The sequence below is a fragment of the Diaporthe batatas genome (assembly GCF_019321695.1).
Source record: "Diaporthe batatas strain CRI 302-4 chromosome Unknown Contig00007, whole genome shotgun sequence".
Lineage (NCBI taxonomy): Eukaryota > Fungi > Ascomycota > Sordariomycetes > Diaporthales > Diaporthaceae > Diaporthe > Diaporthe batatas.
In genome coordinates, this window is record NW_025408554.1 from 779,788 (window position 1) to 802,999 (window position 23,212).

General features: G+C 47.2%; 6 protein-coding genes across 6 annotated transcripts; 3 read left to right on the top strand and 3 right to left on the bottom strand.

Moving 5' to 3' along the window:
- Positions 1 to 1,083: 1,083 nt before the first annotated feature.
- KVR01_006488 (uncharacterized protein) lies at positions 1,084 to 4,006 on the bottom strand. The gene is made up of 5 exons (XM_044790613.1): positions 3,452 to 4,006; positions 3,214 to 3,389; positions 2,905 to 3,137; positions 1,854 to 2,831; positions 1,084 to 1,789 (listed from the first exon to the last, which is right to left on the bottom strand). Exons 1-4 carry the CDS (start codon positions 3,788 to 3,790, stop codon positions 2,737 to 2,739), a joined length of 843 nt encoding a protein of 280 aa, XP_044643919.1. The 5' UTR covers positions 3,791 to 4,006; the 3' UTR covers positions 1,084 to 1,789; positions 1,854 to 2,736.
- Positions 4,007 to 4,433: 427 nt separating this feature from the next.
- Positions 4,434 to 7,439, top strand: KVR01_006494 (uncharacterized protein; the record flags this gene model as incomplete). The annotated part of the gene is made up of 7 exons (XM_044789658.1): positions 4,434 to 4,456; positions 4,536 to 4,688; positions 5,141 to 5,237; positions 5,643 to 5,792; positions 5,885 to 6,717; positions 6,793 to 7,180; positions 7,317 to 7,439. 7 exons carry the CDS (start codon positions 4,434 to 4,436, stop codon positions 7,437 to 7,439), a joined length of 1,767 nt encoding a protein of 588 aa, XP_044643925.1.
- Positions 7,440 to 7,771: 332 nt separating this feature from the next.
- On the bottom strand, positions 7,772 to 10,079 carry KVR01_006528 (uncharacterized protein; the record flags this gene model as incomplete). Its single annotated transcript, XM_044791709.1, has 5 exons — positions 7,772 to 8,158; positions 8,213 to 8,310; positions 8,371 to 8,859; positions 8,918 to 9,710; positions 9,765 to 10,079. The coding sequence occupies 5 exons, from the start codon at positions 10,077 to 10,079 to the stop codon at positions 7,772 to 7,774; spliced, it is 2,082 nt and encodes a 693-aa protein (XP_044643959.1).
- A 486-nt stretch (positions 10,080 to 10,565) lies between these two features.
- Positions 10,566 to 14,314, top strand: KVR01_006644 (uncharacterized protein). Its single transcript, XM_044781560.1, has 9 exons — positions 10,566 to 10,712; positions 10,791 to 11,052; positions 11,145 to 11,361; positions 11,437 to 11,958; positions 12,028 to 12,568; positions 12,627 to 12,965; positions 13,036 to 13,532; positions 13,591 to 13,776; positions 13,842 to 14,314. The coding sequence occupies exons 1-7, from the start codon at positions 10,696 to 10,698 to the stop codon at positions 13,472 to 13,474; spliced, it is 2,337 nt and encodes a 778-aa protein (XP_044644075.1). The 5' UTR covers positions 10,566 to 10,695; the 3' UTR covers positions 13,475 to 13,532; positions 13,591 to 13,776; positions 13,842 to 14,314.
- Positions 14,315 to 18,765: 4,451 nt separating this feature from the next.
- Positions 18,766 to 19,680, top strand: KVR01_006982 (uncharacterized protein; the record flags this gene model as incomplete). Its single annotated transcript, XM_044781681.1, has 3 exons — positions 18,766 to 19,050; positions 19,126 to 19,329; positions 19,393 to 19,680. The coding sequence occupies 3 exons, from the start codon at positions 18,766 to 18,768 to the stop codon at positions 19,678 to 19,680; spliced, it is 777 nt and encodes a 258-aa protein (XP_044644413.1).
- A 418-nt stretch (positions 19,681 to 20,098) lies between these two features.
- On the bottom strand, positions 20,099 to 22,737 carry KVR01_006888 (uncharacterized protein). The gene is made up of 2 exons (XM_044781228.1): positions 21,371 to 22,737; positions 20,099 to 21,309 (listed from the first exon to the last, which is right to left on the bottom strand). Exons 1-2 carry the CDS (start codon positions 22,415 to 22,417, stop codon positions 20,476 to 20,478), a joined length of 1,881 nt encoding a protein of 626 aa, XP_044644319.1. The 5' UTR covers positions 22,418 to 22,737; the 3' UTR covers positions 20,099 to 20,475.
- Positions 22,738 to 23,212: the final 475 nt, after the last annotated feature.

A 23,212-nucleotide genomic window follows, 5' to 3' on the forward strand; every position in this document is an offset into this window, starting at 1 on the left:
GCTCTCCACGGAGGAGTGCCATCTAATACATAGTCGAGGTTCATTGAGGTTTCCAAGATGAGAACTTCTGCCCTTAATCTGGGCGAGAGAATACTTGAAAGGCCAAGTGGACTCTTTAAGGCGGGGGGAGCAATGGCTAGTACCTACTTAAGTACCTAGATATTTACCCAGAAGCCTAATTGGGTTCACACAACCTCGGTCATTCAACTTGAAACCTTAAGTCTTTGCCACAGAGCTGTGACCATGCAATGGATCGCCTTAATTCCAGATGCTCCGTCTACTTAGGCAATTGGACCCGGCCACAGTGGACATGACGAGGACAGGATTTGAAATGGCAAGGTCGAACGGTCCGCGTGGCTGTTACATCAACGAGCTGACGTCCTCTGATTTCCGGGTATGATATGCTCACCAAACAGGTAAACAACTTGAAGACTTCTCTTATAAACGAAATCGTGGCCGACTATGACGGCGTTCGCTGACAGGGGTGTGTACTGACAGCTCTTGAGGCGTTCTCATCATTCTCTCAGCCAGTCAATACTTTGCCTTATGGACCTTTGGGCATACCCACCTTCGGGCAGTGTGAGACGGTTGTCATCTAATTACTGCTGACGAATCAGACGGCTCGGCCAAAAGACCATAATAACCAATTCAACCATTGGTTATTCCATCAGTATATGAGCCCGTACCGTCACACAGTGCAGATTTACTAACATCCACATAGACTTAAATTATTTACATATACAGCCTTTACCTAATTCTAATTTAGAACCCTTAAACCTACTTATAAAGGTGCTTTATACTAGTCTTAAGCTCTTAAAGTAATATTATAATTTCTTTTACTTTCTATTATAGAAAAGAAGTTTTTAATTAAAAGAGCTTTTTTTATTTATATTAAAGTTATTAAAATAGTAGCTACTTAAAAGAATATTTAAATTAGTTATAAGATAGGTTATATATTAATAACTTTAATAAAGGTAAAATAATTATTTTATTTAATTAATGTTTTTTAAACTAGTATATTTATTTAAATGTTTAAGCTTTCTTAAAACATTTAAGTATATTTAACTTATTTATAATAGAGGTCTCGATAGTGTGTAAAGTGATTGGATTTCGTAATGTGTAAGTGAAGTTGGAGAGTTTGTGTGGGTATTAGGAAATTTGTGCTGCCCGATGGTGCATGTGCCCGGAGGTGGGTGCCCCACGGTGTGACATTCCGAGGTTTGGAGTCATTCTATCAGAGTCACATCCGGGGATCTTTCATCTGGGACCAGGAGCCCGATCCAATTTGAAAGTAATTTCTTTCTTGGGGAGCTCTGGGAATAATAATCGTGCAACCACTCCTCATGTCCCTTCAACAGACCGAACAGCCCACTTGACCGCGGGAAGTGGCCCGAAATGGCAGACAGGGAGCCCACAGCGGCTTGGTATCCAGAGACACGCTGCATGGAAGAGTTTTTATTTGGGCATGTGGAAGAGGGACCCTGCTAACAGTTACACCCCAGGGCACCAACGTGTGCTTTGAGCATACGGCGAATCCAGACTGCTCCCACAAATTCGCCGTGAAGAGGTTGCTTAGTTCATACCAAAGACTTTTCCATGAATTCAATTGTTCAAGTTGACCAATGTCGGTCCTAGAGTACGATATGAACTCCACATGCGAACAGTATCTGCACAGGATCTTGTATTGCTGACCTTGTAGACTCAGTCCAGACCACAAGTCTTACGGTCTGGATATGTTTGGCGTAAATCATCATGAAACACACCAATTCATAACTTTCTGCCGGTCGTACTTTGAAATCAGTTAGTAAGCCCCGCAACTCAACGCCGACGGGCAGAAGAAAGAGGTTGCTTGCCCATAAAACATGGCTCACGAGGCAGTGGAACCGCGTCGTGGTCCTTCCTTATCTTTCCTAGTAACACCAGCCGCCACACCGTCTTGCGCGTGCTTGGAAGGAACATTCTGGTTCATAATATTCTTGGACGCCACGTTGATTGTCTTCGGTACTGCTTGAGGCGCTGTGGGCAATTCCACATCTGCAGACTGGTTGGACAGACAATAGTCTGCCCGATCAAGACTGCGGGGAAACCCAGGAATAATGGCAGGCATATTGGAGTATTTGCACGAGCTTTAGGAAGTTCTGTACAAGTTAACAGACAAGAGAGTGTGCAGAGGGGGGATATACACAGATTCATCCAGCAGGTCGGCTAGGAAGGGAGCCTAAGCAGGCTGGCAATTTCCAACCCACGGAGACAAGAGTTGCAGACAGCCATGTAGCAGGCAAAAGCTAGATAAAAGTAGTGGGCAGCTCACCGGTTTCTTTTTGTGGCAATGATCGGCCCCTACTCAAGGCACTCTATCGGCCTGGCAGCTGCCTGGCAGCCTGGCAGGCCTGGCTGACCACCACTTGGAATGCCGTGTAACAGATGATCTGCCTTTGGGGTCCGAAAAAGTCTCAAATTCAGCCGCACAAAATAACCGAAATCACAGTGCATAGACACTGTATTGCCTCGGGGCATCTTTGAAGGAACTGAATGGCTAGTTGCAGCGCCACCCTTTCCCCAGTCAGTCACAAGATGGCCGTCGTGAGTAATCCACGCCCAAGAAGGGTGCGGTAAGGCGTCTACGCTATCCCGCATCCGTATTGTGCTTCACTGTGGCAATGCATGATTGGATAAGAAAATAGATACCGAATTGAGAACTGACGATACAAGGCCTTCCATATACATCCCCGGCCATTACTCCAAGTCTCTGAAAGCCACAAGTCTCGCTTCGATGCTTTGGCGAGGAGGGCCTTTTGCAGAAGGATTGAAAACAGAGCAATGGAATCCTCCTTGAATTTAAAATAGCGTCAGCATGAGGACTCAAGCTACTTTTAGTTGGGAGAATGATAGAGAATTACTTACGTGCCCGACACCCAGATGAATCGACGTTTCGGAAGACCAAGAGGTCCTCCGTTGTTTGATCCTTAATATAGTACCATCTGTGTGCTTCATTATAGTGAAGCAAACAGTTCTCATCCACTCTGTCTCGCCTGATTCCATCGTTGACAAGAATATCGTTCTGTGAATCGATGGTTGTCCAGTCACAGATGGCCAATGGCCAGTCATCGTTTGGGCCAATCAATGGCCTCCAGACACTGCAAAGAGTTCCAACATTTTAGCCATCAATTTCAATTTGGGAGACTAGAATTTCAAATAGAAAACAAGACGCACTTGATAATATCGTAGTCTTTGCCCTCCACGTATTCCCTCTGTCCGGGAAAGACGTGCATCAACTCGGTCAACGCTCCAGCAGAAGACACATCAGTGTGGGGCATGGTCGCCGGCTGCTCGTGGGAGTCAACGTAGACCCGAGCATTTTTGGGAAAATCTTCGTCTCTGCTTCGTAGCTGGGTGTAATGGAATAGTTAGATTGTAATACCGACTCGAAGTGGTCTCAATGGTGTCTTACGGTCAGGTCATAAGACTCGATTCGCGAGTACTGCGGAAACCTCTTCTCGAGCAAGCGTTCGATCTGGTCCCAATACGACTTCTGAACCTCCCTCTTGCGTTCCCAAGCTTCCTTGGGATCAAGCTTGGTCTCGGCGCGAAGCACACAGAATCCGTGGACATCCAAGTCCCACTGAGATGAATCCGTGATCTCTTGCACCGTTACTTTTCTCGCTTCTGTCTGTAAGTTTGTTCGGCGTGCTCCGGCCACGTGTGACACGGGGAAATCCGTGTCGAACGCCTTCTCGGTCTTGAAAACATCGTCTCGCACCAGGTAGCCAATTGTTGTGTCGAGCACCATCCTTATGACAACTACACGGGAAAAGTATATAATTCGACGGAAAATCGTGGAAAGTCTTCAAGGCTTGAGGTAGGCAGACTCGGTCAATTGAAATTCAGCATAGCTGGTCTCCGTCGAAAGACTTTGTAAAGATCTGGACTCAAGTGTCAGGACATCAGGATTCGTCCCAAAACACGGCATGAGAAAACTTGCCAATAAGGCTCTGGGTACTGACTAACGCCATTTTACTGCTACGCAAGCAGCCACTAAAGTACCTCCGTGCCGTGGATCAGAGCTGTCATATTTGTCAAAATAAAGCCGTTTGCAACCGCTCGGACTCGCCAAAAAGAAGTCGTGCTACCTATTGTGCTACCCACACTGCAAAGACACCTGACAAGGCCTTATTAATTCTGCTGACTTCTGACCACTGATTTTAAGCCTCACGATAAGTAAAATTCCAGGGATTGGCCTCGTTTGCTTTCAGCCTGCATCTGCTATCGAGCTTATCACACCGGCCTCGCTTAGCGTGGCTTGATGATGATGCGGGTTTGGACAGTTTCCTCTTGAGGCTCGCACTGGGAAGGTCAGAATGCCTCGGAACGTGAGGTGTTCCCCGCTCTGAGGATGAAGGCGGCTCAGTTTGTCACACGCATCAGGCGGCGTTATGGCGAGAAGCCGAAGAATCAGGTAAAGGAAGGGGTGCTATAAATCAAATGCAACTTGATCTGGTAAATGTTAGATTTCTTCTTCTCTGATCATCCTCAAGTTGCATCCCCCTCCAAACCGCCAAAACCGTTACTTGCTCATTTGATTCCGCGGTAATTCTTTCGAATTCGAGAGCTCGACAGTATGCCATCCGAAACTCACCAAAGGGCATTGTCCCAGCCATGGAAAGAATGGTTCTCGCTTTTAAACCCACGTGAGATCATCGGACCAGGCGGGCTTCTGCTTAACGGAAATGGCAACGACCCACCCCAATCGACCAAACATGGTACAGTTGCGCTCCACCCAAGACACGAAATTGATTTCAGCAAGCCCAAGATAAGGACATAGATGACAGGTGACTTCTATCAAATTCCCGCCTGTCTCCCCATTCTGACCTGGTGTTCACAAATGTATGTAGCTTGATAGTGTTGAAATGCCTTCCCTCTGGTCTACTTCGACGTGTCTCTCGCTTTATTTTCTGTCTTAGTGTGGGCTTGGCAAATGGCCTCATTCATGTAACCTAGGGTTGAAGTCGATGAATGCAGAATGCGAATGAGTGGTTTACACTGTTAAACTTTCAAGTGATCCGTCTCTGATGAAACCGTGTCAGCCATCACGGCACACTAATATGTTATTCACAACTCGTACGTGCGTAGATTTCCACAGGTGTAGTAGCTTGTTCAAGAAACACACTTTCATATCTCAGCTGCGCATCCGAGCAGGCTATTTGACACGAATGTGGACACGCATGTATCGCACACGAGTGAGTCATCGGCGATTACCGCGATGAAGCCTTATGCACACGGTACTCATTATCCACACCGGACTGGCTGATGGGACATCCAATCCAAACCTGGACTACGAGGCTAAGTCCATTCTGGATTCAGGCAGCTGAACAGAAGGAATCCTGGCTGAGCTCGAATTTCAGGGTGTCCTTGGGACGCCACCGTTGCGTTGGGGGAAGCCCAGGTGCCCTCCTTCCCTGCACCCCGCGGGGATGAAAGACCGAATTTCGTGGCAACAGCTCCGCGTAGTCAGCAATTACTCTTGGTAGAAAACACATACATATATCAACACATCTCACCCGTCTCGCCTGGGTCACCCCGCATGGTCAAATTGTGTCATCCTCATTTTCCCGGAACTGCTGCCTACATACTGATGTATGTAGGTATGTAGACCTGTGACAATATTCATGAGCAACAATGAAAGGGATATTGAAGGTCAGACTCGGAATTCTGAACCGGTTGAATCTCGACGTATAATGAGACATTGGAAGAAATTGAAGCTGTCCATGTTCGGAGTGGGGAACCTACAGCAGGTGAGAAGACATGCATTCACCCACTCACTGGAGGTTGCTGCACTTTCAATGTTCAATGAACACTTCAGCAACTGAATGAATTCACATCTCAGGAATCTTTCGCTCTGGTCTCTCCAGTACCCACTGCAGCGCACGACGGCAATGTGTCAAACAGCGCCGCTCAGGCGCCGACTTCGTCTTTGTACTTGGCCGCAATTAACCTCCTTTTTGATCTAAACGACGCGTTCATTGAAAAATGGCCTGGAACTAGGCTATTTCTAGCTCATATTGAGAAGGAATTATCTTCTTCTATACACCGCCAAGTGGATGTCATGAGGCGGCTCCTAGGCGATTCAAATTGTGATGATCAAGCCATTGCATGGAAATGGTGTTTCGCCGTCATCAACGCCCTTGAGGATTTTGAAGAAGACAAAGTCAGTATTGGAGACGTCTTGGACAAAGTGTCCTCGGTGATTTACGCTCGTTCAGTGGAAATATCCCCCGAAGAGTTTGATCAAGTCCACCGAGCCATCTTTGCCGTGCTTTGCTTGACATCGATGAGCTTGAAACCAGTTGCAACTCCAGACACTTTACCGACGAGCTCAAGTATACCAAGTCCCTGGGTAGAGGGCTCTCGGCAAACGCTATCAAAGCATGCATTGAAACGGCCAATTATCAAGATTTTCAAGACCTTCAAGCCAAATACCGAAATTGTGCAGCAAAATACGGCGGTCACCTCACCTCCAAACCCATCAGATGTTATACATGAGTCTATCGTCAACTGTTATTCACTGCAGAGAATTGGCCGTGTTCGGTTGGAGTGGGTAGATGTGATCACCAACCACCTCAAGTTTGACCCCCATACGCGGACCTTGTCCTTATTCCGATTTCCTACCTTCTGCCTTGCCAGCGTTATAAGCCGAAAGGACCCTGCAGTAATCATGAGGTGAGTCTAAACTACATATATTGGCAGAGATCCGCCCACATCCGCCGACATCTGAGCTAATGTTGAACATCACAGCATCGCTCCAGAGATACTCCTACCACAGCTTGAGCATGGCGCCGACGACCCACTGTACACTACTTCAGCTGTTCATCGGGAAATTTTGTTGTCCTTCCGTCTATTGTTCGCTCAGTCACAACATTCTCGCAAACTCGCCGAGAAACAGTTGCGTGGGTCCAGGTCTGAAGCAGACGTGGATCCTCTCCTCTTCACACTCTGCACGTCGCCTCTCCGTCCATTACAGCGCGAGTCAAAATTCCCGCGAGACATATTTCCGTATTCAACCATGAGTGCAGACGGAAAACTGCAAGAATCAGACACGTATTCCGCCACAGAGGATTTTACATTCTTTGGATCTCGACTCATTTCCCTGCAACGCTATAATTCACGGCAACAACCCAGCAAGGTGAGAGACCTCTGGCGGGATCGCCGAAATCCTCTTCAGTGGTACACCTTTTGGGCAGTCCTGTGGGTCGGAGGCATTTCAATCGTTTTAAGTATCCTGCAACTACTTGTCGGGGTGGCGCAACTCTACCTTGCAGCGGCATCATCAAATGGGGATGGACCATAATGCGGAAGTTCCGTTGCAATGGGAATCATCAAACTTCAGTCTGTTACCAGTCTTGCGCCAGCAGCAGATCTACCTGACAATAACAGTGAAGTAAGTCAAGGTAGTCTGTATAGAACGTCCTATCTACCGTAGGATATGGCTTTTACGTAGCATAGCACATGATGGGAAAGTACAAGGGTTTAGAAAGGTGGCATGGCAGCACTTAAGTAATTCCAATATTCACGCCGAAAACATAGTGCCTGCCGACTTGTTAATAAAACCCGGTCCCCACTCACGACCCAATGGACTTGATTCCGATGATACCACGAGAGGGTTGACAACCCAACGCCCATTTTAAATCTGATTCTGACCGCAATTGTAAAAGCGACCAATGTATCAATTGTGCGTGTACATGACGTCGAGCAAGATCCCTGAGTCTCATAATCTTCACACACCCCGCTCAACCCATGACTGGATGAGTCCCTCATTAGTCTCATCGTATGTTCTCAAGTTCACTTGGCCGTTTTCTAAGAAGGTGTTCGCTTGTACGAACTTCCAGCGTGGCTCCGGGTTCGATAATACCACCTTCCTCCAGGCCTCACACTCGGTCGACACAGCTGACACAGTCTTCCAGAACTCACTGCAGGATTCAAAGTCTGCGATGCAACGCCAGATCTGAATACGGCATAGTAGACTTCCCAATGCCGGCTTGCCATGAGTTAGTAGTTTACTGCGGTCAACTCGGACCCTCAATTTTCCGATTTCTTTGTCATGCTCGACAGTAATCACGCCACCGCCGTCGACAAGAAGATGGTTGAAGATGGCGAATTGGCCCTATTCACGATATCTGTTAGAAAGCTAGCAGGGAATCTTTTCGGTGAAGCCTACCTCTCTATGAGGCTCGCCCCAGGCGTGTTCCTCAATGTTGTAGTACTCGAGAGCCTGCAACCCCTCGACTGAGAGGTAGAGATACGTATTGTACAGAACTGTCATTGTGAGTGATCCGAAGACTTCGAAGCTCTAGAGTGATAGCAAGTTGTACTTACGCTCGTCAGCGCTGATGGGAGCCGTGTCATCGTGTCCAAAAATGGACAGAAGCTCTTTGTTGTCCATCAGGTAGAGGGACATCACCTCTGCTCGACATTCTTCGACGGACGTGGCAATCTCACCGAAAACCCCAGTCCAAGTCTGGCCGTGACGGTACCAAGTGCTGACTTTCTCTCGAGTCAAGGGGTTAATAGGCGGGTCTTCCTTGTTGAAATTGAATTGACCGGGGCTTGTTTCGCTGAGAAGCTTGCCGGTACCGTGCCCGAGTAGCTCGTGCACCGCAGTTGTGATGGTCTTGATGCTATAGACGCACGCCTTGAAACGCTCTTTGTCCGACGAGTCAATGTAAGGACACGGACTGGCCGAATCATTCTCAGCACTAATTCGATTAGCGATAACCATGTTCTTGCAGCCGTATGTTTCTCTGATGTCGTTGTAGTTGGGAAGATTATGACCACTCCAGACAATGCTCGAGCACGAAGCAAGGGCTAATAGACAAGAGAGTCAGCAGCCGAATGTCGACCAATTTGTATCTGAGGCACGTACCATGTACACTTGCGAAGTCTGGTGCTTCAAATAGGTCTTTCTCAAAAGGCCCTCTTCCATTATTGATCTCTGGAATCGCCCAGGGCAGAAGCCGGATGAATGTGTCCGACTTGTCCACGAGACACTTCATACTGGAACTTTCGATTGGATCTGAGATGCACACGATTGATTCCCACTCTGCCCGTACGCCATGCGGGTCTCTATAGGGCTCCACGAAACCGAAGATAGTCTCGAGGCGAGGTGACTTGTCTGTGACCCACAACTTTTGCGACTCACGATAGGCCACAAGACTGCCAGAACGGAAGCTGTCGACGTAGCGGTCAATGATCACGGCCTGCTGCTGATTCTCACAGTACTCCTTGGCCGCGAGAAGTGATGTGCAGATCCTCGACAGCTCCTCAGCATGATCGCCGCCTTCAACACGTAAAGTTGTTTCGAGTTCATCCACATTCTTCCATTCTCCAACACATTGTTTCGTCACAGAGGCTTGCAACACCTGTAGAACCTGTTCGCCATTGGCACTGGTCTTTGTCACCCGGGTATTCTCAGGCTCGATGTTGTGCGCCTGGAGCAACGTGGAGACTAGGGCTATCTCGTCGCGCGTCAAACGATCATTCCCTGGATAATAATTGGCCTGCGTACTGTCCCCGGGGTACCCAATGCTGGAAGGAAGCTCGGAAACCATGGCCACGGCTACCTCGTCGAGGATGGCTGTGGCTTTGGGCGAACTCTTGGCTAATTTGTACAAGGCGCCTGCCGAAAGTGCAGGGATAATCTTTGTGCCCCCATCGGCCTGCGAACGTCAGAGGGAGACCGGGCAAATGAGAAGCAATTTCACTTGACTGACGAAGAAATTTCCAAGGTTGGTTAGGAAGAGTGCAGCATAGTCGAGGAAAGCTGAAATCTCCGCCTCTGTCACACCCCCTTCGCTTAGAAGAGTAGACCACTGGCCATCACACGAGCTGTGAAGTTCAAGGATCAGGTCGAAAATCCGAATTGCTTCCGGGGAGACTTGGCGCATAATGATCCTAGCGCCATTCCAGGCAGCCTGGGAAAGGTGATGCGCATAGAGCTGTTCGCGTTCTGAAAGGTGATTGAAGACGTCTTTAATGGCCAGTTGATGGACAGGAGCGCCCCGCTCTTGAATGCGGGTGCTGGCCATTGCTCATTCCTAGGGCTGACGTTATGTGGATGTGGATCGTTGTCGACAGAAAGAGACCTGAGAACACCCGGTCCTGAAAGCTGGTCTTTTTATAAGGGGCCCCCTCACTATGGGTTACACGAAGCGCCTCCTATTTGGGCTACTGTACGTACATGTATCCCCCACCTCTCCTATCGGACACCTCAGTCAGGTGACACAGGATTTTGCGAGACTACGGGTGCTGCGGAGGGATGCAGGCCGTCGACCACCAGTGCATTAAGCCGCTGCAGCCCGGTCATGCCGGTGAACCTTCGAAGGGGGAAACGGTGCAGTTCCGATTGTCTCACTGTCCGGCAAACATGCAGGAGGGTGGCATGTTGGCCACCCTGACGAGCCAATCGAATTGGTGTGGTTGACTCTCACCGCTGACCACCATCTGGTGGTATATAGACGCCCCAGAAGAGGCAGACCCCCTGCCGTTTGACAGCTTGGAAAACCTGTCATTTCTTCGTCCTCATCAGTAAGAAGTTGACCCCGCCCGCTCGCGCTTTTGCCTGACCTAGCAGTAGCACAAAGCAAAACCCTTTTTTTCTGCATCTTTCTTGACTTTTGGTCTCTTTGGGCCGCGCGAGTCCCCATGGATCCAGAAGACCTGTAAGTACCCCGCCATTGTTAGTCAAGCGCTAGAGGTTTGCTTGATTATCAAGATTCAGCTGACAACTAGACTTGTAGCGGACAATTTTTTGCGAGCCATTGGCAGGCGACCTGTCAGAATAGCCGGAGCTCATTGGAGCCAAACGACCTTAAAGAATTGGCACGTCTCAATTCATGGGGTGCACTGCAATCTCTGCTCCAGGATCCCGCTAATCGCGAAATTGCACGGGTCCTGCCCGCTCTGAGCCATCTGAAAACCTTCGTAGGTGTTTTTGAAACACAACTTGGCGCGGAGTTGGATGCGGCCTTCTTTTGGGGAGTTCTGGGGATTTTGATTCAGGTTAGCCCTCTTCCAAGGTTCTGGTTTGCCCAAGACAAGCTCCGAGAGCGGGGTTCAGTCAACACTCGGTTTGCTGAAAGCCAAGATACTAGGTTTCATGTGAAAGCCCAGGAGCAACACGAACTGTCCAGCGGGTCCTGAAATCCATTGGGTACAAGGCCGATTCCTTCAATCAAGTCTGTTGTGCCACCACGCCCGTCATGACTGGTCAGATGAAAGAAGCCTGTTTTGAGATGCATATACAGCTGCTTGAATTCTTCATTGATGCCATCAAATGTCTCCGAGGGGAGTTCTCTGATGCCACGTTCGGTATGTCGCTCATGTACTTTCGTCTTGCCATGTCCGACCCCTCAAGGCATATGACATCGTTTCTAATTCACGCAGAAAGCTTGAATGGGCACTGTGAAGACCCTTTGGTGGTTTTGGAGCAGCGTTTCCTCAAAGCTAACCGCGACCTCAACGACGCAATCTCTTGGGTTGAGAAATTGGCTCAGTACAGCCCGCCTCGCGGGACAATCCAATCTGTATCGAACCACTCGCCTTCGCCATCCCGACCAACCCTCTTACTGTCGCAGACAAGGATACTGCCTGGCCGTTTTTTCGATCGTGTGGATGTCTTCGAAAGACTCGACCAAATATTCGAGCGCCAGGAGCGTCGCACGCCGTTCAAGGCTGTTGCTCTGTGGGGACTAGGGGGTGTGGGAAAGAGCTCCATTGCAATTAGCTATGTCGATCTCAAAGTCCAACAGAAGCAATACGATGCCATATTCTGGGCGAATGCGGAGAATTCTGCATCCCTGCGCCAGAGTTTCACAGACTTTGCCATGAAGCTCAAGTTACCTGGAGCACGCCCAAACAGCCACGATGAGAACCTCGAACTTGTTCAAGAATGGTTTCAATCTACTGGTATGCTTTCCTAAGCCACATGAATTGACAACACCTATCAGTAGCCTTGGAAATTAACTCAAGTTACAGAGGATGCCTGGCTTGCGGTATACGACAATGTGTCCTCTGCAGACATCCTGCAGCGCTTCTGGCCAGTATCGAATCACGGTTGTGCTATCATGACCACAAGGAATCCATCACTTGCTTTCGATCATACCAATGACAGCATTGAAGTCACTGCGTGGGATCCCAATATGGGCTCTAGGTTCCTGATCTTTTTGTTGAAAAGACAGATTGGCAGGGACCTTGATGCAGAAGGTGTGTCTGCCTTAGAGCTCTCCAAGCGGCTGGATGGACATGCCCTTGGCATCACACACATGGCGGGACTGATACAGCGACGGTCCTGGTCGATCTCTGACTTCATGAAATTCTATATGAAAAATCCTCGGCGAGCTCATACATCTGAACTTCAGTCTTTGTGGGAATTCTCCTTCAAATCCCTGGACAAAGACAGCCGATCATTTTTGGGGGTCATTTCATTTCTAATGCCGGATAGTATTCCTCAGTCCCTCTTTGAACTGAGAGAAGAGGATCTGCCGGAGAGCATCAAGTTCCTCTCAGATGAGTTCAGGTGAGTCCAACGCCGATAGTGAGACAACCTTGGCATTCAATTAACTATACGTGTGTAGCTTCTGGGAAACGATCGAAAGCCTACTCATGCTATCTTTAGTCAAAAGAAACCGCGACACAGGCGTATTTTCTGTTCACCGAATGGTTCAAACACAATTTCGCTACTTTCTTAGCGCCGAAGAGTTACAGCAAGCCTTCCAAGACACTATCAACCTGGTACATCGAATCTTTCCCAGGCAGGAAGAGGAGAAGGATCAACTGTATGATCAATGGGATCAGTGCAATGCCCTCCTGCAACATGTCATCTTTCTCAAAGACTGTTTCCAGGAATGTTATAAGACAACTGTTCCTCTCAAGGCTACATGGGAGTTCTGTGACTTGCTAATACAATGTCAGAGGTTGGTCTTTACCTTTTCAAGTAACGTGCAACTTTTAGTAAGATAATGTCAGATGCTGACTGCAATAAAGATATCTTTTCGAGGTCAACCTCCTTGAAGAGCTCCAGGCAATGTGCGAGGTCAATCTGAATGCTGCGAAGACTCTGAACGATGCCAGTCACTGTGCAGATGTTACGGCATCCACCCTTTCTCATCTTGCTCAATTGCATGAGACACTGGGAAATGCTGAAAAAGCAATCGAACTGAACCGACAAGGGCTCAGTCTGCGTCTCAGCGAGGAACCAAAAAAGCTCGTGCTTATCTCGGGCTTCGAGAACAATCTTGGCGTTGCGTACAGCACTGGAAATGATCACGAAAGTGCTTTGATTTGGTTGGAAAAGTCTCTTTCAAATTGGAGTAAGGCCTGCGAGCTACAAGGAAAACCTAGTTATAAAGACCCAGTGATCATGGCAAATATCGGTCGCTGTCTTGTCTACCAGGGCAAGCCAGTTGAAGCCAGGGGAAGGTAGACTTTGCGATCGGGGAGCTCAGGAAGACCAAGCCATTGAATTGGGGAGCCTTGGCATAGTAAGTGGATACCTTTGAGATACAACCCACAAGGGGCCTAAGCTAATCTACTTCGAAGTGCCTGTTTTATCTTGGGCTTAATCGACACCTTGCAGGGTAACTTGGAGTCAGCTGAGGCACACCTCATCAATGCCCAGAATATATGGCTTCAGGGAGACCATACAAGATTGCATCCGTTCAACGGAGGGTGCATGTACAAGATAGGCCTATGCTGCCTTTCCCAAGGAAAAACTGAAGCGGCTGTGTAAGCGCCTTCCTTCTTTTTATGGGCCCAGCAGTTGATGTTCTGTGCTAACAGTTGATCCACAGGAAACACTTGCGAGATTCGTTGGAGGTGACACGTTTTCACAAGGAAAGCTTGCCACTGGAGCATGCTAGGAATCTCTATAAGCTTTCTGAAGCCTTGACACAGGATAGTCCTGATGACGTGTTAGGGCCGGAGAAGCTACTACAGGAAGCAGAGTTGTACTTGAAGAAAGGCAAGCTTGATCATGTCTCAGGAGGAATTGAGGAGGCTTGTGCACGGATGATTAATATTTCCTGGCGTTGACTCAAATGGTAATGATTGTGTGCGGGACGAGGCTGAGGCCACGTGCCCTGTCCTCTTACACTGTTATTGTAATTGCGCTTCTTCAAACGCTGAGTCTTTGAGCGTTGACTATTGCGTGAAGGGACCGTACGACTTTGGGATGTATACGAATTAAAAACAAATCCACACAAATCTATGTAGGGTACATGCTTACATGCCCACTGTCTACTGTTTATGCTGCCCGTACTACCCGATTCAAGCCGCATACTTCTTTAAACCTCATTCAAAAAAAAATTCTTAAATAGAGATAAAACATAAGAATTATTTACTTAGCATTAGTATACTTAATATAAATTAAGTCACCCTTAAAATTTATAACTTTAATAATAATATAATTAAAAATAATATTTTATATTTAAAGTATATAATTAAAAGAATAAATATTTATATAAAGAGATAAGTAGTATATAAGTATATTATTTTCTTTTAAGTTATAATTAATTAAAAGGCTTTATTTAACCTTCTCTAACTATATATACTAACTATATAAAATACTTTTTATACTTTTTATATAAACTTATTAATTTCTTTTACTTATATACTCTCTCTTTATCTAAATATTTATAAGACTATTAATTAATTATTATAAGTTAACTTTATTATAAAAACGGTATTATTAATAAAAGAAATTTAAATGTTTAAAAACTTAGTAAAACGCTTTAAATAATAAAAGAAAGAAGTAATAAACTATTAAATTAAAAGTAATAATAAAAGAATTAGAAATTAAAAGTTAATAAAATATATATAATTAATAAATATAAATATATATTATATATAGTAAGTGAATAATATAAAAACGTTAATATATAAAAGTATATAATATTTATATACTACTTATTTTTATATAAATATTTATTCTTATAATTAAAAATTATATTATTATTTAAATCTTTACTATAATTAAAGTAAGTAATAAATAAATATAACTATTAATTTTATTTTATTATAAAAATAAAAGGAATAAACTAACTATTTATATTTATTAAATATATTATTAAATTTACCTCTTATTATTTTTATTATAAATAATTAGTATTAATATAATAAAAAAGAAAATTAAATTTTTAAAGCTTATATTTTAATATTTTATTTAAAGTTTAATAATATTAATATCTCCTTATATACGTTTTATTATAAATAGTTTTATAAAATTAATATTAATAAATAATTAATTAATAAACTTTTAAATAATTTAATTTTTAACTTTAATTTATATAAAGAGTTATATTAATAAAAGTATTATTAATTATATAGTTAATTCTATTAATAATATTTACTTTATTAATTTTAAAACTATATTTATTAAATCTTTAAATTAAAGCTTTATAATTATATTAATAATATTTAATTTAATTAAAAACTTTATTAAATATTAAATATCTTTAAAATATTTTAATGTTTCTTTATTATTAAAAGTATATTTATATAAATAAAACTATTATTAATTATATTATATTAATAATTAATTATTATTTTAATTAATTATATTTTTATAATTTAATAGTTTATATTTTATAGTAAAAATAATATTACTTTTAATACTTAATAAAAATATAATAATTAGTCTTATATTTAAAATAATATATAAAATATAAATAATTTTATATTAATTAATAATAAAATAATAAATAAAAATTAAATTTATAGTAAACTTAAATAAATCTTAATAAGAATAAAGTATAACTTAATTATATAATTAAAAAAGAATAAATTTAAATTTAACGTATAAAAATATCTTATTACAAGTTTATTTATATATTTATTACCTATATAGTAAATAACTTTCAATCTCTAAACCTAAGATAATAAGCTCTAGTAGTGGGTAATTAATTCTAGATTTCCCTAGTTAATCCTAATACCCACCATCTGCACGTAGAAATATAAGAGCTCCATGGCATGAGCCTCGTACGCGCAACTAGAGACCCGCCAAAAGATTTAAGGAGGGTGTGGGGCGAGGAAGGCAACGGCTAAGTCTTTTCCCCCTTTCCTCCTTACTTAGGCAATAAAAGACATTACTAAGAAGAAATATCTTCAATCTAACAAGAGGAATCTGGAAGTCGGCTAAGGTCAGAATTTTAATATTGGTGCTGTAGGTCAAAGACTTCAGGATACATCACCCACAATCCTTAGATCTATCCTTCACATCTCCCACATGCCAAGACACTACGCCTCCAAATCAACAAGGAACAACTCGATCAACAATATTCTAGAACTCGCCGCTAAACTAAGGAACTTTTTCATGGTGGGTCCGTGGAGACCGGCGGGAGGTGCCAAGCCATGAAGTAATATATTCTCGGATTCGGTTTGGATGTGGTGAGAAACATTCAGCTGCAAGCTCATCAAGCTTGGCCTCAGTTTTCCAAACACTGAAGAGCAAGAAATTTCTGAATATAATCGTAGTTAGCTAGATACACTAGTAAGTTTATATTCGAAGAACGAACATCGAAATAAACAATTCATACCGTTAAATAGCTTCCCGCAGAAGCCACCGAGATCTTTAGTAATAGCAACCAATGCTGTAATGAGCACTGTTATCTCCATGTTGGTGATGAACATCATGATTGCGACACTCATCGAGGAATATGTCAGCTACACCGACCGCAGAGTATTTAACCAGTTCAATATCACTCACGCCGCGAAGACGAACCCGAACCGAGGGCCATGGATGTATTCGATGGGAACGTGTTCCTTGTCCATCACGTCTGGCTGACTTGGGACATCGACGAACTCAGGACTCATGGTCGATTTTGGGATTGAAGATGATTCGGGGGAGTGGCCGTCGAGGCCAGCGTCTGCTTCTACTGCCATGATGACCCGAGGGATGGATTCGGTATCTTGAGATGTCAACGGAGATGAAAGGGAAGGTATGAGTTTGAAAGAGGAGGGAGCTCTCTGGTCTTCCTCGGTGAAAATTGTGAGGTGTTTAAGGAAGCCAAGAAAGAACCCAGAGAGTTGAGGCTGAAAAGCCAACCAACAGTGATCACCAAGGAAAGCGAATGGATCGAGGCCCCCAATGCAGCGGGAGGTTGCATACTCTGAGGTGCGCTACCCATTCAATATCATATATTAACACACCACCATGGCAGGTACGACGTAGAAAACGAGCGAAACCGTGCTGAATTTAGCAATCCTCTTCGCCCATGGTACCCTGCGCCTCTCTTTCGGAGCTGTGTGGTGTGTTTTCAAGCGATCTATGGTCGGTCATAGATGAGATGTGTCTGTCACCAGCACATCACGCAGATCTTGCCTGCATTACATCCGTTGGCCATTGCCAAATCTCTGAGCTCCCGCGCACGCCCCGTAAGGACCGTCTCGGCAATCTGCGGAAGACTGTTCTCGAAAAGGCACATCACTATCGGCCGCTTGTGGGACAGGTAACTATCTCCTGCTCCTCCTGCCCCCTCCCTCTCAAGTCTACCGCCGGGCTTTCCCAGCCACAATCCCATACCACAGTGACAGACTGGGCGCTTGGCTTTGGGCTTTCTCGCTTTGTATATTCAGAATATCCTACTGTTATGAATTTGTCCCTCGTCTGGGCTTTACTCGTGTCTGTGAACCAGCGATAGGAGTTTATGGCGCAAGTAGGTGAAATTTACAATCCAGGTAGGGGTGGTGGTCTCGGTTTTAATCCTTATACGTATGAAAGGTATGTGGCGCCTTCATAAAGTGGTCAACGCTCAAGACCAAGGGTTTTAACAAAAGGCACAGTGCCGATAACGTTGCAGAGAGAATGGAATACATGTAAATCACGAAGCATGGTCAGTCATCACTATAACTTCGTCGGGGGGAATTCAGATAATCGCTCAAATATTCTTCAATTTACTAGGTTAAAACTTGGAAAATGAAATTGGATTGATTGACATATACACCTGATATACCTGAACTCTTGAATACTGAAGTACCTAGGTATGTACTAGATGTTCTTGGGGCAGTCAATCTTGGGCACTATGGTCGGACACAATGAGTTGTCGAACTGGGGCAACCTTGGCCTCTAGTTGACCAGCACGATTCTGGAGGCCCTGCACGCCAGAAATAAGGGTTGATCACGGCTGTGGTCAATTCAGTCTCTGGATATTGACTCTGCAGTCTGTACCTAGGTATTCTCCCCTTGGCCCCCTCAGCATAGTTGTTTCGCTCAAAGTGCCCAGGTGCTCTACCACAAGTGTCTTGCTTGGTACAGGCGACAGTGGAATAGACGTAAGGTTCGAGATCTGAAACAAAAGACGCCGCCCACTTTTCGCAGCACGGGAGCGATTTCGCCGTTTTCACTTGACGATAAGCCCGGGGCTTTGTTGTGAGTCCACACTGCTTTGTGGCCGCTTCGATTGATGCCAATGGTGCATGTTGAAGACAAAGCAGGCCTTCTCCACTTGCGGTCAATTTTCTACAGACTAATCAAGTGTCTTAGACATTTCTGTATTAATTAGATGGACTCTTCTGAAGAAACTAAGGGCAAACATCAGACCTGTTACCTCCCCAACCAGGTCTGATGTCAGCGATCTCGTCACCCTTTTGCTTTCTGTGATTACACTCGATCCGCTTCATTAGGTTTACCTCCTCGTATCTGTAACACACCGCAATCACACAATTTGGGAGCCAAGAAACCGAGCCGCAACCCAGGAGGACGCATCAAAGCCAAGGATAATGCCTAGGGATTCATGTTACTCATGCAATGCATCTCCTCGCCCCAGGCGCAGGAGATCAGCCTTCCGTGATGCCGGCTGCTGCCTTATAATCATCTGGGCGTTGCTCTTCGCGGGGCTCAACATTGCCCGGCTCCTCTCATCTGAAATCGGGCTACGGAACACGCCAATGGTTAATGAAGCTCTAAAGCCGCCAAATTACTATGAAGAACTCGGTGTTTCTCCTTTGATATCCGAAGAGGATCTAAGGGGCGTGTGGAAGAGATATAGCCTCGAACACCACCCGGTGAGTAAACACGCCCAGCTACGTTTGGAATTCCTCCAGGTTGCTCTCTACATTGACACTTGTCTTGGACTGCAGGACAAAGTGTCTCTCACGGCTCACAACCTAGACGAAGCTGAGGACTATATCCGAAAGTCAAAGATGTTTGAGACGCTCCTAAAAGGGAGGCTGCGCTGCGAGTACGACCGCGAGAACAGGATCAAGGGCAGGTGGCAGGCCACACGCTGCAGAGAGGCGTTCAAGGAGGAATATAGAGAGCTGTTACAGGAAGAACTAGAGATGGTTCGCGAAAGACAGGCGGCGGAAGGGCGCATCCGTAAGGTCAAGGTCAAGGTCGAAGTCGAGAAACAGACGCCACTGACATCTGAGTCACGAATGAAGGCGGAACCTGGGGCTAGACCCAAAGCACCGGCGGTTACCGTGGAGCTCGGTCCACAACCAGAGAACCATCTCCCTAGTGTCGACTCGATCCCCGGTGTCAAGGCCCTCAAATCAGGAGCAGCGGAGGTGTGGAACTATGGGATTGTGTACAACTGGGTCTATTTTAAGGCTCTTGTTGCTGACTGCAGTGAGAAGATTTATTCGTTCCTTGCGTCTTTTTCCAACATTCATTTCGGAGCCCGCCGGCCATAGGGACCGCGTCACCCTCTTTGATCCGTCTTTGTTCGTGAGTTTATAGCTAGGTGGTGCGGGTGGACAATTTCGCCAGTCACCCGAGATAGAGGCCAGGCAAATGCTTTCAAAGGTTGTCTGGGGGCAGGGGGTTGGAGTTGGGGGGGGGGGGGGGTTGGAGACTCAATGTACCTAGGTAACTCCTGAGTCTCAAAGTTTCACTATATACGATTTCTTTTGTTGGCAGAATAATTTAAGAGTGCATGCCCGATAGCATAATGTGACAGCTTGTTTTGATGATTTGATGCCTTCCCTCATGGGGCCCTGTACGATCATCTCATTCAGAAGCTACGTACACAATTGTCACAACTGATCTGAGGGCCCTGATTCTAATAGCATATCAAATGAATCTCTACAAAAATCAGATTTGAGCGTCAGAATAGATTCTTTTTGGATAAGCATATGTGTCTCACCTATATGGCGAATGACATAATCTGCGGCCGTGGCATGCCACAAAGACTTGGCCAGGAGGTGCAAGAACAAGGAACATAAGATGGCTGAAATTCAAGACAAAAAACACGTCCGCCTCGATAGCGAGAATGCCTCAATTTCTCATCTCCTAAAAACTTTGTGCGTTCTTCAACTCCGTGACTTGAAATTGAGAAACTGCCCGTGAAACCGACACCCTAACACCGTGGCTGCTCGTAGAGGTATCATGAAAATGGGTGATCATCAGACTTCGTAAGCATCATTTCGCGTAAATACACCTCCTGGTCCGCCGGCCACAGGACGTGATATGGCCGAACCACCCCCTCATCAGTACCCCTTCGCCGTCACGGCCCCAACAGCTAATATCTCTAGCCGCCCAGCGTACAACTTCATCATGTGAGCCACCGGGTCGCCCCAGATGACGCCCCTGAGCTGCTCGTCCGTCGCCACCTGTGCTACGACCCCCTCGTTCAGACGCTCCTCCACCGTCTTCTTCCCCTTGAGCCGCGCCTTCTGGTCCCCCGAGCGCAGCACCACGATCCTGCCCGCGTTGCTGAGCGGGCTCGGCGGCACCTTCCACACCGGCTTCTTGGCAGTCGGGTTGCTGCCCCCCGCCCCCTTGGTCTTTGAAGACCTCGCCGACTTGCCGGACCTGGCTGATGCCAGCGAGGTCTTTGACGCCTTCTGCTTGGGGCACTCCAGCAGCGCCGACGCCGACGCCGACGCCGACGCCGACGATGCAGGCGCAGGCGTCGCGAACAACTCTAGCAGGCTCTTCACATACGCCTTGTCCGCCCTGGCGACGGGGTCGCCCTCGTTGACAAAGCTGAGGAAGATGCTCTTGCGCAGGTCAGCACGGCCCTCGGGCCTCTGCAGGGGCAGCAGGGATACCGGGGGCGCGCCGAAGGTCACGCAGTGCACGCGGCGGAAGCAGCCCGTCAGCGAGCTGAGCTCGGACTGGGCGGCGCGGGACTCGGACAGCATGTGCGCGTAGAGGAGGGCCGCGACGGCCCCGCCGGCCGAGTGCCCCGTGATCAGCAGGCTGTAGGACGCCCGCCCGGGATCTTCCTGGAGGAGCTGGCGGAGGCGCGCGGCCACGGGCCTGATCATCCTGCGGGCAGCGGTGAGGAAGCCTGTGTGGCAGTAGTTGCCGGCGTCGTCCTTTTTGGGGATGGGTGTTAGTGGGGCATAAAGTTATCAATAAAGGGGCATGTGTGCTCACCAAGAACCCGGCAGGTGAGGATGGCGCCGTGTTTAAGTTCACGGCCCAGTCCATGAATGTGGCCGTCCCTCTGATTGCGAAGACGATGGTGTTCATATGGTCCATGGGCACTGATTTTATGACCATGGCCCGCGTACCACTCGAGTAACTCGCCCCAACCTGGACATCCTTCTCGGCACCTCGAGCTTTCTCGTAGACTCGGTCCGAGTATTGGGCAGCCAAGCATAGTAGAGGCCATGTTGGGATATATAGTTTAAGCGGTGGAAGATCCATGGGCAGCCGGGAGTTGGCATATAGTTCCACCTTTGCAAAATAATTTCCGGACAGGACGCTGGCAGCCGCGGCTGCGGTCTGACCCTTCGAGGTGGCATGCCCTCTGTGGGAGGATTGGTTCGTCCTTGGTCTGCCCAGCTGGCCCCTGGTGGTGGTTCCCGTGGACGAGTCCGAGTCCGAGTCTGGCCGGTACGTGAACAGGTCCCTCTCATTTCCGGCGTACCGATCCCGGTCGATCTGGGTCATTACATCGTTGAACCTGTCACCAAGCTGATTCAGTGCTGCGGCTCCCGGGCCCGCGAACTGGTTGCATTCTCCACCACGTAGGTTCAGTCCGTCGTTTAACAAGGCGGGGACGACCCCAGGCAGGAGCTGGTCGGCGAGATTAACCGCAGATCCGATGATGAGCTTTGACAAAGGGACAGGATTGCCTTGGTGCGCGCGGTATTCACCATTTGGTGGTGGTGGTGCCAGCATGTAATAGTGCTGATTTACCACGACTGGTGCTTGCTGTGACTGTTGCTGGTACGGGTACGGTGGAGGAGGCGAAGATGCCGCATTCCAGCCAGGAGGAGCCGGCAGGTAGCCAGCAGACTGGAACTCAGGACATGAGGGGGTTGAGTCTGTGATGCCCGATGTCTGAGGGGAATGATACTGTGCTGGAGGGAGGCGACCTTGGCTCGGTCGCGTATCGGCCAGCACAGGGAGCACAGGGAGCGGCCCTCCAGACCGAGGCTGCAACTTGTTGGTCTTATTTCGAGAGAACCAACCCATATTGATGATGGTCAATATTGGAATTTCAGAGTCTTAGCATGAGGCTGGTAAAAGACAAAAAAGCCCCGAGCCGCATCTCTATCATGAACGAGCGGGGGGACAAGCTGTTACAAGATAAGAACACAAGGCATGGCACCGAGGAGTACGGAGTACGATGCGTGCCCACGTGCCTGTCGGTCTTGTTGTCGCCGGGAATGACGACGACTCTCAACTCGAGGCAGCTGAAGCAGAAACACTAGGACGACGGCATGACACACAGCCCAAGAGGTCTGGAGGCTGGGAACGTCGTCGCGGCAAAGCTTTATTAAGAAACATGCCGGGAAGGGCAGGACAAACCAGGGCAGACTGCAGACAAACCAGGGGACCATGAGGGGCCGTGGCCTGCTGCTGGTCTTGTGCAACTAGCCGCTTTCAAGCCAAAAGAGGCTTGGCAGGCACTGCAGTGCCCTTGTAAGTGAGCACCTACGGGCCATGATTCGCTCGAGGGCCACTGGCGCTGTCCCAATAGGCGTCCTGCGCACGAACACTCCCTCCACTCTGGCCGAGGTAGGACGGGCTGGCGAACCACGAGGGGAGCATGAGATAGATGAAGGCGATGGTCTTGCATTGAGTGTGACTCGGGACTTGTCCCACTGGGCCGGTGTCGATGGGCCCTGACGATGGGCCCTGACGATGGTTTCACCCAGGCTGGCCAGGCTGGCCAGGCTGTCAGGCCACGTCAAGCGCAGAGCCGGCCAGCACTGCCTGCAGGATGCTGCTACCTGCTGGCTGCTCGAATTTGCTCGAATGGTGTTG

Bases quoted from the DNA above. Each gene is read 5' to 3' on its own strand.
- KVR01_006488 (XM_044790613.1), bottom strand. From the start codon at position 3,790: ATGGTGCTCGACACAACAATTGGCTACCTGGTGCGAGACGATGTTTTC. The intron at 3,390-3,451 runs GTAAGACACCAT...CATTACACCCAG, and splicing joins TCGAGTCTTATGACCTGACC to CTACGAAGCAGAGACGAAGA. The intron at 2,832-2,904 runs GTAAGTAATTCT...TTTAAATTCAAG, and splicing joins TTCATCTGGGTGTCGGGCAC to GAGGATTCCATTGCTCTGTT.
- KVR01_006644 (XM_044781560.1), top strand. The intron at 11,053-11,144 runs GTTAGCCCTCTT...CCAAGATACTAG, and splicing joins TTCTGGGGATTTTGATTCAG to GTTTCATGTGAAAGCCCAGG. The intron at 11,362-11,436 runs GTATGTCGCTCA...TAATTCACGCAG, and splicing joins GTTCTCTGATGCCACGTTCG to AAAGCTTGAATGGGCACTGT.
- KVR01_006888 (XM_044781228.1), bottom strand. From the start codon at position 22,417: ATGGGTTGGTTCTCTCGAAATAAGACCAACAAGTTGCAGCCTCGGTCT. The intron at 21,310-21,370 runs GTGAGCACACAT...ATCCCCAAAAAG, and splicing joins CCTCACCTGCCGGGTTCTTG to GACGACGCCGGCAACTACTG.